This window comes from Anolis sagrei, chromosome X (assembly GCF_037176765.1).
Source record: "Anolis sagrei isolate rAnoSag1 chromosome X, rAnoSag1.mat, whole genome shotgun sequence".
NCBI classification, from domain to species: domain Eukaryota; kingdom Metazoa; phylum Chordata; class Lepidosauria; order Squamata; family Dactyloidae; genus Anolis; species Anolis sagrei.
The window spans coordinates 43,358,775-43,374,120 of NC_090034.1; the positions used below are offsets into that span (position 1 = coordinate 43,358,775).

The following is a 15,346-nucleotide window of genomic DNA, read 5'->3' on the forward strand; positions in this document are numbered from 1 at the left end:
CAGCTTTATTCCTGTAGTATCAAGGGAAATGAAAAACGTTCCAACCTGATCAAGGTACTTAACACAGCTGTCTGTTATCTCCACTATTAATTGTGTTTGTAACAAAACCTTTGGAAGAAATTACCTCTGGCCATCAAAAATGCAAGGTTTTAATTTATAATTTTCTGATTTTGAAATAACTCTTCATGCAGATGACAACATTTTCATTCTGAAGGATCCCAAAGATCATTTGAAAATATCCTGATTTTATTAACACAATTCAGAAAAGCTTCAGATTATAAGATCAGTGTTATAAAATTAGAATGGATGGCATTTAATATGGATGTTCATCATGAAAATTAGATTGCAAGGTTATATGCAGTTCCTTGGAGGGATACCCAAGGTCACTTGGAAGGCTTTTAGATAATCTAGAAGAAATTGTGAACTTTAACTATGTTCTATTATTGTGCAGAGCATTAAAAAGATTTAATAAATTGGGCATAATTAAAAATTCTCTAGAGGGATCAAATATCAACCATTAAAATGAACGTGCTACCTGGAAGAATATTTCTAAGCATGCCATGATGTGCATTGAACAAAATGTCTTTAATTGGAAGCACAAGCACATGGAGCACTGCAACTCCCATCATTCCTCACGGCATGCCCAAATACCACCATTTTCTCCTCCAGTCTCTGAAAAATGGCATTACATCCTTTCTTGTCACCATTACAAGGACTACAGAAAACAACAAGGGTGTGCGGGAAGAGATATAGGGTTTTGGGGAAACTGAATATTTTAAATCATTTTTATGTGTTCCCACTGGGCTTTCTGTTCTTTTATGTTGGGGATAAAACTGCCCCCAAACCACTCATTTTCTTTTTTAAAAATTCAGAGATTGGGGTTTGGGAAGCAGGAGGGGTTATAAAAAAAAGGGGGGAGGTGCACTATGCCTCCCCTTGGCTATGATTTGATCTGTTTTGTTATGTCTTGTTGGCATTGACGTTTGCCAATTTTTTGTTGTAAACTGCCCTGAGTCCCCTCGGGGAGATAAGGCAGGATAAAAATAAAGTTGTTGTTGTTGTTGTTAAAGAATTGGTTTCAAAACATGAACCATGCCCCTAACAATGCCAACGTTCATGTGGTTCAGGCTCCAAGTGAAAACCCAGTTGGTTATGAAAGGTTTTGGAACCTAATTGCATCCTACAAAAAAAACCTCACATGAACATGGGAGTAATTCATTTTAATCTATTTAATCTTTCAATCTGTCTTTTTCGCAGGTTCAACTGTTCAAATATGTCTTTTAGCCTATTATTCACACAGTTTTAAATTTGTCAGACTGTGATCTCTGGATAGTAGGCGGGATAGAAATGTTTTAATACATGAATAACTTGTCTGCAAACAGTGTAATGGAACAACGCAGGACACACAAGCCAAATGGCAGACTTGGAGCCAAAGAAGAACTCATTTTTAATATATCACTAGAATCTATGCTTGTTTCATTTTTCTCTAGAATGAGCATTAAGGGGAGAATTTAGATCAGGATGGGAGTCATGGCACGGGGAGGGGGGGTGACTCGAACCCAATTTAACTCCTTTTTGGTTGCGCTTTTATTTGCTGTTTGTATGAATCGGAGTCCAGAAATAGCTGTTTCTCCAAGCTAAAGGCAGCCAAGTTAAGCATCTTGGTGAAAGCCTTTCTGTTGACGTTCTAAGTGGGAAGGGCGGGGGGCTTCGTTTCTGTCATCTCATTCAGTATATATGAAAAGAAAAGCTTTCCAGCCTCATATAGGGGACATCCCTTATAATAAGAGACACGGGCCAAAAACTTCTTTTAATAAAAAAATGAAATAAAAAGAAAAGAGATGCACCCAATAAAAATGCACACACAAAATAAAAATGGAATCTTGGTTTTGAGGTTTTCCTAGAAAAGTAACTTATCAACATAGAAATCCAATTAAAAGATGCCTAATCCAATTTGTTACTTTTCTGCCTTTAATCCTAAAAAAAGGACAGACCACTGAGAAATTAGATAGACAGATGAAAAATCCCAACTAAGCATGTGTATTAGATGGATTTGAAGGACACAGCACTGCTAACTAGATTAAGCTATCTTCTATGTCCCACCACACAGGCAGACTGGCAGATTATTCAAGCAAGTGCCTAAGGCCAGTAACCATTTGGCTTTACTGGATGGAAAAGTGCTGCCATCATGTGGTTCCTCTGGAGAACTGCAACACAGAAATGAACCTTAAGAAGGGGAATTTTTGCCTGGCTCCTCTTTCTGTATATTTGGGAATACAAAAACTGTACACTCACCTTGAATCCAGCACTGGCAGTTTATATAGCACACAGTGAGTTCTGGTAGGTTATACAAGTCTTTTGCCCTTACCCCAGCTTTGATCTGATTGAAGCAAAATTGGGTGATACTCCAGAATTTGCAAGAAATTCAGGAGCATCCCAGGCACATCTGAACTGACCATATTATCCAGGTTAAAGATGTGGCAGATACAAAACATGTGCTACCAAAGTGTGCTGCACTGCAAATTAAAGCAAGTAGATGTCAATGTACTCATCTACACAGAGAAACTACTTTCTCCCAACCTGTTCCAAACCAGCCTAAGTGGTGAGTGTAGATGTCTCCCTAAAGATCTGCAATCAGCTGGATCACTGGGTGCATTTTGACCTGATCCGCTGTCCAGGCTGACACTGCCACCATCACCCTTTTCCTGCATTGCTTCCCAGTCTTGACACCTAGGGCCCATCTACACTGCAGAATGAATGCAAGTTGACACCACTTGAACTGGCAGGTTGACACCACTTGAAATGACCCCCTCTCCCACACAGACACACCATTTCACAGTTGTCCCCAGCCACATTCATTCATTAGGCGATCCCTCGTAGTCTGAGGATGATGGTACTCCAAGTTTGGTGTCCTGGCGGTGGGTCCGTAGGTGACTGTGGAGCCCTATTCTTGATCTGCATCTTGATCCCGCAGTGAGGGAATTGGTTTCCAGGAGGAAGGCGGTCTCAGTCAGGGTTAGCTTGATGCGCCTTCCTCTTGGCACGTTCCTCTCTTTCATCCTCCATTCTTGCCTCTTCAAATTCTGCAGCATTGCTGGTCACAGCTGGCCTCCAGCTGGAATGCTCAAGGGCCAGGGCTGCCCAGTTCTCAGTGTCTATGCCAGAGTTTTAAAGGTTGACTTTGAGCCCATCTTTAAATCTCTTTTCCTGTCCACCAACATTCCGTTTTCCATTCTTGAGTTCAGAGTAGAGCAACTGCTTTGGGAGACGGTGGTCGGGCACCAGGACAACATGGCCGGTCCAGTGGAGTTGATGGTGGAGGACCATCGCTTCAATGCAGGTGGTCTTTGCTTCTTCCAGCACGCTGACGTTTGTCCGCTTGCCTTCCCAAGAGATTTGCAGGATTTTCCGGAGGCAGTGCTGATGGAATCGTTCCAGGAGTTGCATGTGACGTCTCTACACAGTCCACGTCTCACAGGCATATAGCAGGGTTGGGAGGACAATAGCTTTATAAACAAGCACCTTGGTCTCCCTACGGATATCCCGGTCCTCAAACACTATCTGCTTCATTCGGAAAAATGCTGCACTTGCAGAGCTCAGGCAGTGTTGTATTTCGTTGTAGATGTTGACTTTGGTGGTGAGGTGGCTGCCAAGGTAGCGGAAATGGTCAACATTTTCTAGTGTTACACTATTAAGCTGTATCTCCGGCATTGGAGAGGGCTTGGCTGGTGACTGCTGGAACAGCACTCGATGTTCAATGACAGGTCGAGCTTCCGTATGCTTCTGCAAAGGTGTTTAGAGTGGCTTGTAGATCTTCTTCTGAATGTGCACAGATGACGTTGTCATCAGCATACTGGAGTTCTATAACAGATGTTGTTGTAACCTTGGATTTGGCTTTCAGTCTGCTGAGTTTAAACAGCTTGCCATCTGTCCAATAGATGATTTCCACTCCGGTGGGAAACTTCCCATCAACAAGATGGAGTATCATAGCGATGAAGATGGAGAATAAAGTTGGGGCAATAACACATCCCTGTTTGACACCTGATTCCACCTTGAATGGGTCACTTTGGGAGCCACTGCTGTCCAAGACTGTTGCCATCATGTCATCATGAAGGAGCCACAGGATGTTCATGAATTTGTTAGGGCACCCGATTTTTTGGAGGTTGGTCCAGAGAGCGCTATGATTCACTGTGTCGAATGCCTTTGCAGGGTCAATGAATGCCATGTACAGAGGTTGATTTTGTTCCCTGCATTTTTCTTGGAGCTGTCGTGCAGTGAAGATCATGTCCACTGTTCCTCTGGAGGGACGGAAGCCGTTCTGGGATTCTGGGAGGGTGTCTTCTGAGAGGGGCAGAAGGCGGTTTGCAAGGATTCTTGCGAGGATTTTCCCAGCGGAGGTTAGAAGGGAGATACCTCGTTAGTTTCCGCAGTCTGTTCTTTCCCCTTTTTTGAAAAGGGTGATGATGGTGGCATACTTGAAATCTGCTGGGATTTTCTCAGTCACCCACACTTTTTCAATGAGCTGGTGGAGTTGGTGTGTCAGGCCAGGTCCTCCCTCTTTAAAGATTTCAGCAGGGATCCCATCCGGTCCTCTGGCTTTGTTTTTTTTTTTTGTTGGCTGGTGGCAATGGTGACTTCTTCCAAACTAGGCAGTGCTGCAAGCTCATCCCTGGTTTATTGTTGCGGGATTTGTGAGAGAACCTGTTCGGCCACATTGGAGCTGCGGTTCAGGAGGCTTTGGCAGTGTTCTTTCCAACATAGTGCAATTGAGTTTTGGTCCTTCAGGAGTTTGGTTCCATCTGATGAGCATAGAGGCTGTATGCCATGGTTTCTTGGTCCATAGATGACGTTTGTGGCTTTGAAAAATCCCTGAGCATCATGGGTATCTGCCAGGTGTTGGATTTCTTGAGCCTACTTTGTCCACCAGATGTTCTTGAGTTCTCTTGTTCTTCTTTAGACCTCAGCTTTTGTGCTGTCGTAGATCATTTTCTTAGCAGCACAGTTGATGTCTCTCTGCCATGTTTGGAAGGCTTTCCTTTTCTTGTCAATTAGCTGTTGGATCTCATTGCCATTTTCATCAAACCAATCTTGATGTTTTTTGGTTTGAATAGTTTCTTCACAGGCTGTGATGATGGAGGTCTTCAGTTTGTTCCAATGTTCCTCAACATTTTCGGGGTGTTCTGTGGGTAGATGGTCCTTGAGTGCTGTTTGGAAATGGGCTCGTCTGGAGGGCTCCTGAAGGGCTTGGGTGTTGATTTTGTGCCTTGTCTTTCTTCCTTGGAGTCTGCGCTTGGGGGCGATCTTGATAGCCATCGTGGATCGGATCAGCCTGTGGTCAGTCCAGCAGTCATCAGCACCTGTCATGGCTCTTGTGAGGAGCACGTCATGGCGGTCTCTGGCCCGTGTGATTACATAGTCTAAGAGGTGCCAATGCTTTGACCGGGGGTGCTTCCATGATGTCTTGAACTTGTTTTTCTGGCGGAAGAGTGTGTTGGTGATGACAAGGTTGTGTTCTGCACATTTGGTGAGAAACAGGATGCCATTCGAGTTGCTGTTTCCAACCACATCTTTTCCTATGGTCCCTGGCCACAGGTCGAAGTCTCTCCTGACTCTTGCATTAAAATCCCCCAGGAGGATGATTTTGTCCTCCTTAGATATCTTCGGTAGGACGATGTCCAGCTGACAGTAAAAATTTTCCTTGATGTCTTCATCAGCATCTAGTGTTGGTGCATAGGCACTTATGATGGTTGCCTGTTGGTTTTTGGCAAGATCCTTTCAGAGGATTGAGAGTTGTTAATTGATGCCAGTGGGTGCTTTGGTCAGATGTTTCACCAGATCATTTCTGATAGCAAAGCCAACTCTGTGCATTCTTTGGTCTTCTTTGGGCAGTCCCTTCCAGAAGAAGGTGTAGCCTTCTTTTTCTTCCTTCAGCTGTCGCTCTCCTGCTCTCTGGGTCTCCTGAAGGGCTGCTATGTCAATGTTAAAGCGTCCCAGCTCCCTTGCAATGATGGCAGTTCTGCATTCGGGGCGTTCACTGTCAGTGTTGTCTATCAGTGTCCGTACGTTCCATGTACCAAAGTTCATTTTTCTTTTTTGGCTGCAGGGTGGTGACCCCACTGAACGCGGCAGTCCCATCAGGGATAAGAGAGGCAGACTATGTTTAGAGCACCTTTTCTAGCCCCTTCCCCGTGTGGGGTGAGCAGAGTGGGTCCTAAAAAGGGCTGCTCAGCCATGTATACAGCTGCTGAACTACTCAACTGCCTCGGACCTTGAGGTAGAACGTCTGAGTCCGTACCCACCGCCCATGTGCCAGTCTGTGACTAGTGGCTTCCAGATTTCACAGTCCTGCTCCCGTCGCCACTCGCTGATCGCCATGGGACTTTGGTTGGCTTGGTTTTTTTTCCTTGGAAGACACCTGTGCGTGAGTTTTTTTAAATGTGTGGAGGTCAGTGCACAACTGATCAACACACAGTCTTCACAGAGTGGTGAAGTTTAACACAATGACCATGGCTTCTCAATCTGTTGCAGCCTCCTTCCGCCTTCACATCCGTTGTAACATGTACCATGTTACCCTCTGCCTGCTCTGCTGTTGATGTCTTTGGGTCTTCGGACTGTGCTTGGTCTGGAACCTCCCCCGCGGCCACTCCTGGGAGTGCATGACTCCGGTTGTTGTGCCCGCAGGTTCACTGAAACACGCAAGCCCCCTCACCACGACAAGGTGACAGTCCATCGAGTCCATCCCCAGACATAACACACCCTCCTACCTGGTTGTAGGAGATCTGGCAGCCTTTTCAGTGTGTGTAGTCATTATCCAGGCTTCAAACTAGTTCCAAAATTGCCAGTCTAATCACCCACATCCCCAAACCACTTTCTTCTATGCTGGTTTGAAACTGACCTAAATAGTCTGTATAGATGTGTCCCAAGTGGGGCCCTGTTTGCCCTAAAGTCCCACTCCAACTGACTCAGAAGCTTTTCTTTCTCTGGCTGGGAAGGTTAGAATGTCTTGCCCTTCACCTCAGCAGCTCAGGGCCAACTAAAAGATTGAGCCCAGTGCACTGGTTTTGGTTTGGATGACTATGGCCATATCTATACTATAGAATGAGTGCATTTTGACACCATTTTAAATACCACTAGTAAAAAAAATAACAAGAGCAGCTTTTATGCATCACTCACCTCTATCACTTCCTTGCGGATATTGACAATGCGGAACCAATGCGGAAGTTGTGGAAAGCCTTCCAGCTCGGCATTGCGCTCCTGTAGGGCCACCTTACGTTTGCAAGAGAGCTGGCGGCTAAAATACTTCACCAGTTTGGTCTGGGGAGGAAAAGAGAAAAGGAGTGCTCATACATTACATACAGCATGGGTACAGTCTGTACATGCATGTACACCTCAAGTCCAAATGTAGTCACTCCCAGTTCCAGTATTGGGGAAAAGCAGAACATATATGAATAAATGATAGTAATAAAATAATAATACACAGATTGTGGCTCTGCACACTCTTACAGTTGTTCACAAGGAACATTCACCATGGCTACACTGTGCTAGGATTGATGTTTACAGATATTTTGCATAATGTAATGAGTATGCGCTCTTCCATGGCTTTCTGGCCTAATTGTAGGCGCTAATTTCAATTTAAGTGAACCTTGAACCAAAAGAGTTTACCAAATTACAATAGGTTCAATAAGTCTACTTTAGTTGAGACTGCCAATTTGGCTGAGGCATCTGGATGGTATAATACTCAACTATCACAAATTCCTGAAATCAGGAATGTGTTGTTCTATGTGCCATATTTAAACTCAAGCAATTGTAGCAAGCCCTCTGTATCTACTGGGATTTGGTTCTAAGACCCCCATAAATGCTAATAGCTGTAGATGCCTAAGTACAATTCTACACAGTAGTGTAATAAAATGGTATCCCTTTTACAAATAGATGAAATTGAACAACTCAAATGAGTGCTGGAGAGAATCTGAGGATCTATAAAATGGTGGGTGGCTACAGCAGGGTAAGCCTATATATTGGCATAGTGCTGAGCACTTGGCAAAATCAAGGTTTACTTTTGGGGATTTTTCCCCAAATAGTTTTGAGCGATGGTTGGTGGAATTCATGGATACAAAACCCATGAATGCAAAGGATTGACTGTATGCATCAAAACACTGGTGCTTCTCTACAGAAAACAATACTTCCTACAAGGCTTAGCCAAGGCGGGCTCTCTCCTGAAAAGTTCTACCTAACAATTATACATATGTTTTCGATTGCCAATTTATATATTTGCCAAAACTGCTATGAAATTTTGAAAATGGAGTAAGGATCCCAATAAAACTAAAATCTTGGCTAGACAAGAAATTATTCCATAAGAAAAAAGAAAGAAGGAACAACACAGATAGGACTACAATTTAAGTTTGAAAACTAAACTTGAAAAAATGGAGGGAATAGAATTCAACAGCTAGTTAAGGTAGGGTTGACAGATGTCCTTTTTTAAAATCAGGGATGCTCCCTCTTTGAGGGTCAGCAAGCTTGCCCCTTTTGGGACTGGCCCGCATCTCTTCTTATAAGGGATGTCCCCTATTTGAGGCTGGAAAACTTTTTCCAGCCTTTTTTCATATAGACTGAATGAGATGCCAAAAATGCCCCATAGTTGGGGATGCGAGGCCTTCATAAAGACAGAAACATAATTTATGAATGGAGAAAGTCAAGGCAAAAGTTATCTCCAATCAACACTTTTGTTTGGTATTTTGGTAAAACATTAACTTGTCCATGGCAACGTTCTCATTGTCAGTGTTGCAGGTCATGAATTTTGACTCTTCCTTATTGCTGTTAGGAAAACTTGGCCACATTACTCATGTCAGGCCATCTATGTCGATGCAACCCTCAGCCTAACATTGTCTGGGTTCAAAGCCACAGCTGCGTGACTACTGTCTTGAAGGTATTAATGGCAGTTCTGTCCCTGACTTTTCTGGTTCGTGCTTTTATGCAATCTCAAATGTCACCTCAGTCAGTGCCTTTCCTAACTCACAATCCATATTCCCTCTCAGAGTTACCACATACACAAACAGACACACACGCGCACACACACAAATACTCCCCTCAAAATCTCAAATCACATAAAGGATTCTGCTTTGGATATCTTGTGGGGGCTGTGCTTTACATGCTTATGTAAAAGAACTGGTAAATTTATCCATCAAAACCAAGGACCTTAACCTTTTCTTCCATTTCAACAATGAGATGCAGGCATTAAGAAACAACACAGTCAACTCTGAGTCATTTATTTCATTTGGAAGCATCAATAGACAAACACATTCACAGCCGCAATTTCATTTAGATCTGTGGAAATATTTATTAATATAAACGATAAACTATCTTGCACACTTTGGTTACTGGGGCCATTTGACTTCAATGCCTCACTTTTTTACTTGAAGAGTCCTTTAAATTGAAATTTCTACTATATTGTGTCAATTATTGCTTTTCCTTTCTTTACATTTACATGATTCTATGATTTGTATATCTTTTAAAAGTGTGTGTGTGTGTGTGTGTGTTAAAAGCAAATGTTTGCTCAAATGTGAAGGTAATTGTAAAGTTGTACATTAGATTGGTTACTCTGCATTTAAGAAGATTCTAGTACCTGGCTACAAATCATGAACAGAGAGACAGAGATTTGCACAACCATCTGAATGAGTGTACATAGAATAATAGAGTTGGAAGAGACCTCGTGGGCCATCCAGTCCAACCCCCTGCCAAAAAGCAGGACAATCGTGTTCAAAGCACCCCCAACAGATGGCCATCCAGCCTCTGTTTAAAAGACTCCATAGAAGGAGCTTCCACCACACTTCGGGGTAGAGAGTTCCACTGCTGAACAGCTCTCACAGTTAGGAAGTTTTTCCTAATGTTCATAGCAGTATGAACATAGGTTCCGAGAGTAACATGAGAATGCCCCAGGTAGCAGGCGTGGGCAACTGCTCCACGGGCTTTATTTCATACCTGGGATCCCCATGAAGTGTGCTACACTGACATAAAAAATAAAGCTACACATTTTTCTTTAGCTTTATTTTAGCTGAGTTTTGACAGGTTTTGTTGTCCTTGTTGTTGCAACAGGAGGCTTGAAGAAGTAATAGGGGCAAATTAAGGCAACAACTTCATCTTATGTACAAGTCCCCTGAATCCATGGATCTCAAATCTGGGGTTTCACGTACTCACTGTTCACACAACACCCTTGGGCTTGTGGGGATAGAGCAAGAAGAATTGCTGCTGCCACCGAGACATTGCTGGGTAGAAGCAGGGAAGACACTCATACTTTTTGCAAATGTCAGAGCTGAGGAAGGTATCTAGCATATGCAAAATAATGGGAAGCCAGCAAGAGCAAAAAGAGTATTCACTATCACCCTCCATTTCATGTATTCATGGGCATTTCTCCCCTTCAATAAGAATTCTGCCTTCTCTACATGAAATGTTCTTTCAGTCCCCCAATTTTTACCACTACGTAACTGAAAAAAATCCGTTGGGCTTTTGGAGGGGGAGATTTATGCATCTGAAGGAAAGGGGCAGGCAAAGGAACCAAGATAATGTGAACACAGCAAATAGGAGCATTTAGGGAATGAATTATTTTTGAAGTCTTGATCCCTGCAATGCTAGGAAGTTGGGAGCTGATGGAAAACATCATGTGGTAGGGCAGAATTTGTATTTGAGAAGTAGTGCTGCCATTCCCATCCACCCTCCTCTGGTAGCTGCATGCCTTGAAAAAAAGTTGTTCCTTATTGCTCTTGGGAGTAAGATTGAGAGATGGGTTCTAATAACAAGAAAGTGGGTTGCAATTAAAGATTAGGAAGAATGTGTGGCTGGTACAAACTGCCTGGCAAGCTGTTTGGGCAGGCAGTGGACTCTCCATCATTTGGGGTTTGTAAGTAAATGCTGGGTAGCCATCTATCAGGGTATAAACAGGAGATTACCTCCATCAGCTGGGGAATGGACTTGTACTTTGAGGTACCTTCCAATTCAAGTTCACCGTTTTGTTTTTGTTTCTAAGTCATGAACAATTAGGTGGAAAAAGATCTAAAATAACCACTGCTGGATATTTAGTCATTACTCCTTAACATAAAAGGCTTGCCCAGGCTGAGTGATGTGTGCTCTTGACAGAGTTAATGGCAGACAATGCTAGTTTGTTCCAAAGTTGATCTAATTCACGTCCCCAAAAACTTCTTGGTGAATCTATATTTTACATTGTCACATGCAGATGAAGCAACTTTGGGGGATGCCTGCAAATCTGTACTGTGTGGAGTGACTCTTTGACCCAAGATAAATGCTTATATAGTTAAGTTCAAGAGATATTGGCCTATGGGACTCATCTGTGTAGTGAGCACCAAGCACTTTAGACTGGTGCTACATGTGGCATTGTATATGTGGATGTACCAACATCAGAAACAGAAATTAATGGCTTGAGAAGCAACAAGACTAGCAGAGTTTTAAATAACTGAATACACACAAATAATAATTACAAAGAGTTCTCCTGGCAGTCTTTCTCAACCTGGGGTCTTCCAAAAACTTTAGATTACAACTCTCAGTATCTATTGTAATTTGCCCAGCCAGAAAATACCAATTTTGGGCAAGGCTTTTTCACACTGCACAATGTTTGCAATACAATTCCATTTGCTCACTAGCAGGAGAGGGTAGGATGTGTCACTCTCCAGCACCCAAGCCACCAGGACCTCAGAATCCTATCTCTTGGGATAGCCAGCTGGCTTTTGCTGAGCATTTTGGAGGTCAGATCAGAAGATGAAGCACTGCTATAATCTCAGCCACTGGTTGGACTCCAGCCTTAGCCACACATCAGACATACCGAGATCAGGAAGACCAGTTTAGCATACTAACTGAAATCCTATTATGTTTCATGTTTTTGCATTGATGATGGTGATCTTCATTCATATGCCGCCAGGGCTAAAGGCAGCTTACAAATTAAGATACAATATAGTTAGAAAAACACATGAAATATAAGCATTAAAATGATTAAGTCTGCCTCCAACCCATTTAGCATTTGCATAAACATAGCTTGCATTTGGAGAATGCCACTCTTATCCAGTCAAAGGCAGAAGGGAACCTCCACGCTTTGTGTTCTCCGTGTATGTGTTTTAATTTTGGCTGTTGACTTATAGCAACCTATGGAATTTTAGAGGGTTTTCTTAGGCAAGGAATACTTCAGTGTGAGTTTGGCGGCCTCTTCCTCTAAAATATAGCCTTACAGAAGTTGTCTCTGTTAGGGTGCAGTTCATTATTCCTTACACTAGGTGGCACTGTGGAATCTATTCAAATCTATTTTATACCTTTGTCGTATTAATTTTTCCAGAAGGCTATTCCTGTTAGTCTGCAAGAGGGGGGAAAAATTAAAACAAAAAAGGAACATGCACCCATGTATCTTGTAGCACTGTAAGACTAAAAGATTATCTGCAGCACAGACTACATGGATTAATATTAACATCCTGAGAAAAAGGTTATTTTCCAAAAGACAAATATAGACCATCCTGCTTCAATACAGAAAATGTCTGACCTGCAAATGCTGTTCTTTCTTTTGAACCTTTACATTAAAGTATCATTACCAAAACCCAACAGTAACTTGGAATTCTAAAAACAGTGGGCTGGCTACAGACCCTCTTGGAAGCAATGCAATTTAACCATAGTTAGTTATATCCCCTTAATTTCAAGGGATCAACTCTAGATGCACCCTAGTCTGGATCCAACCTGTTATAAACAATAATAAACTTTGATATAAACTGAAGGGGAGGGGAAGGTACAAATCTAGAACTGCCTCCACAAACCAGATTAGGAACTCCAGTTATTGGGAACAGAATGGACAAAATCTAAACAGGCAAAAAGGGTTCTGACACTTCTTGAGCATTATAAAATATTGCCATTGCCTTCCTGCTGCTTTCCAAGACCAATTCAAAGTGCCAGTGCTTACTTCGTTGCTGTTGCAATTTGGCTTGACAGTTAATGTCTCACTTATGTGTTCTTTGGCAAGATTTACTTCAAGGAGGTTTGCCACTATTGGTTGGTATGTTTTCATGAGTGATCCAAACCCTGGTCTTACAGAAACCTGGTTGAACATTCACATCCATACACCGTGCTCTCTCCTTGGAAAGACTTCTTCAGAGGGGGTTTGCCCCTGCCTTCCTATGAGGCTGAGAGAAAGTGTGACTTGGCCAAGGTTTACCGTGGCTTTTCAGCCTGGAAACCTGGTCTCCTTTAGTCCAAGGCAAATGCTCCAACCACTAGGCCACCTTGGCTCTTGCAAGACCCTTCCTTACCAGGAATATCTGAAATCAGGAACAGGCAACTTTCATGCCTTTCCAGTGGAATGCAGGAAATTGTCACATCAAAAATTGGAAGAAGTTCTGGTTTCAGTTTTGGTCAAAAACATGTTTGTTTTGCATTTGGGGAGCTGACCACAATGAAGGTAGTGGGTGAAGGTGAATTTGTTCAAACTACCACACTGTGTTTTAATTTGAAAGGTTTTAACAAGGCAGGGGGCTTGGGGAATTCCCTATGGACTTGAATCTTGTGCTTAAAGGAACACCAGCCTTTTAATGCCATCCAGCAATGTCCTTCTCAGAGTGCCTTTTCCATGAGGAGTGAGGCTGGCATCAACTACAAGGCTTCTTTAGTGAGAGAGCCTGACCTGAATAGTGGTCAAAACATTCCACTGGAGCATAGGAGACTAGGATTATCCTAAGCACTGAGATTTTAGCACCAAAGCCTAGGATGTCAATGGGGCATGAGACATCAACCACAGTTGCACGGAGTGTGCCATCCAGATAGAATCACCTAGTCTAACAAGTAGGGAAAATACCCATGTACACCCATTTTTCAAGGCTTCATGCTCATTCTCTGCCTTGCCTTGAGGACTGGAGAAGAGAGACCACATTATGGGATCTCAGAAGCTTATGGGAGACCTACATTCAAGACCTCACTTGGTGACTATCAAGCAGAGGTGGGCAAGTAAATGCCAAAGGCTGTTTTCTGTAGCCCTTGACCCCTCTGGCACTTTTTCTGGTTTTAAAAGAAGGGAATTGCCTCTCCTTGAAGTAGAAGCTTTTAAAACATTTGCATGGACAATGTATTGTCGAAGGCTTGGCCAGAATCACTGGGTTGTGAGATCTCACAACCTCTGAGGATGCCTGCCATAGATGCAGGTAAAGCAAAGCAAAGTTTATTGATTAGTCCATGTCAACATTAAAAAACAGAAACAGAAACGTACACAAATAGACAATAATCACTATCCTAAGACTCCCATAATAGTGAACTAACATACATTCAAACTTAATTAAGTTAAAAGATAATTAAAAACATCATCATTAAAATGCCAAGGTAAAATTTCAAACCACAAAAATTAAAAATGAAGGTTAAAACAAAGGTTAAAATAGACCACCTATTGCACAATCCCAAGCCACTTCAGATATCTGCATCACCCCTACAGTTTACCCCAATCTCCTCCAGATACGCAGTTCTCGGCTGCGTTGCTTTATGAAGGAAAAGGGCTGTTTGGTGTGTTATCTTAGCATTCTGGCCAGCCATTAAGAATGTAGTTTTGATATGGGGATCCCAGTGAGTCTTCTGTATAATGAATGGTCCAAGGTATTGATTTCTCTCTTTGTTGTACAAAATACAACTAAACAGTACATGTGTAATATCCTCTACCTCTGTCACCCCACAGATACAGAAATGTTAATTATATGGAACTTGGTTAAAGCTTTCATGTTTAACCATTGTATCTGTCTGTTCAAATCTGGTTCTAGTGAATAACCTCCTTAGATGTTTAGGCATTTCTGTCTTTAGGTATTTGGCTGTTTGAAAAGTATGTTTGAAGTGACCATAGATGCAGGTGAAACATCATTAGATAATGCTTCTACAACATGGCCACACAGCCCAAAAAACCTACAACAATTCAGTTTGCATTGACCCTCTGCAGCACACCCCTTTTAAAGACCAGAAGGGATGTTTAGCCATTTCTGGGTTTCAAGGGGGCAGCATGCATTTTGGACAGTCTGTGCAAACCCAAGAGTGTCCAAGGGGCAGATAACTGGCCCCTGGAACTGCCACATCTGCCCACTCCCAGTACACAGGTTGTACTTTGCAGACTGGAAGTTGTAGTTTTACAAGTTATTTAGCCTTCTCTGACAGAGTGCTCATGTCTCACCAAACTACATCTCCATTTGGGTACAACAGCTGTTTTACATGTGCACACACATACATATTTATGTTCACTGTTTTCCAAGTCCTGATTATTTCACCAGCATAGATGTTTAGGGTCAGGCATTATGCTTATTTTAGCGCTTTAAAAAAACTCACTAAATCCCCCCCCCCC

At 42.6% G+C, this 15,346-nt stretch overlaps 1 protein-coding gene across 3 annotated transcripts in view; it reads right to left on the bottom strand.

The window, feature by feature from the left end:
• KSR2 (kinase suppressor of ras 2) overlaps positions 1-15,346 on the bottom strand; it is a 204,632-nt gene that overhangs the window by 162,406 nt on the left and 26,880 nt on the right. For all 3 annotated transcript variants that reach the window (XM_067473258.1, XM_060785468.2, XM_060785469.2), the window contains exon 2: positions 7,174-7,314. In XM_067473258.1, the coding sequence (XP_067329359.1) occupies positions 7,174-7,314 (141 nt within the window). The remainder of the gene's footprint in view (positions 1-7,173; positions 7,315-15,346) is intronic.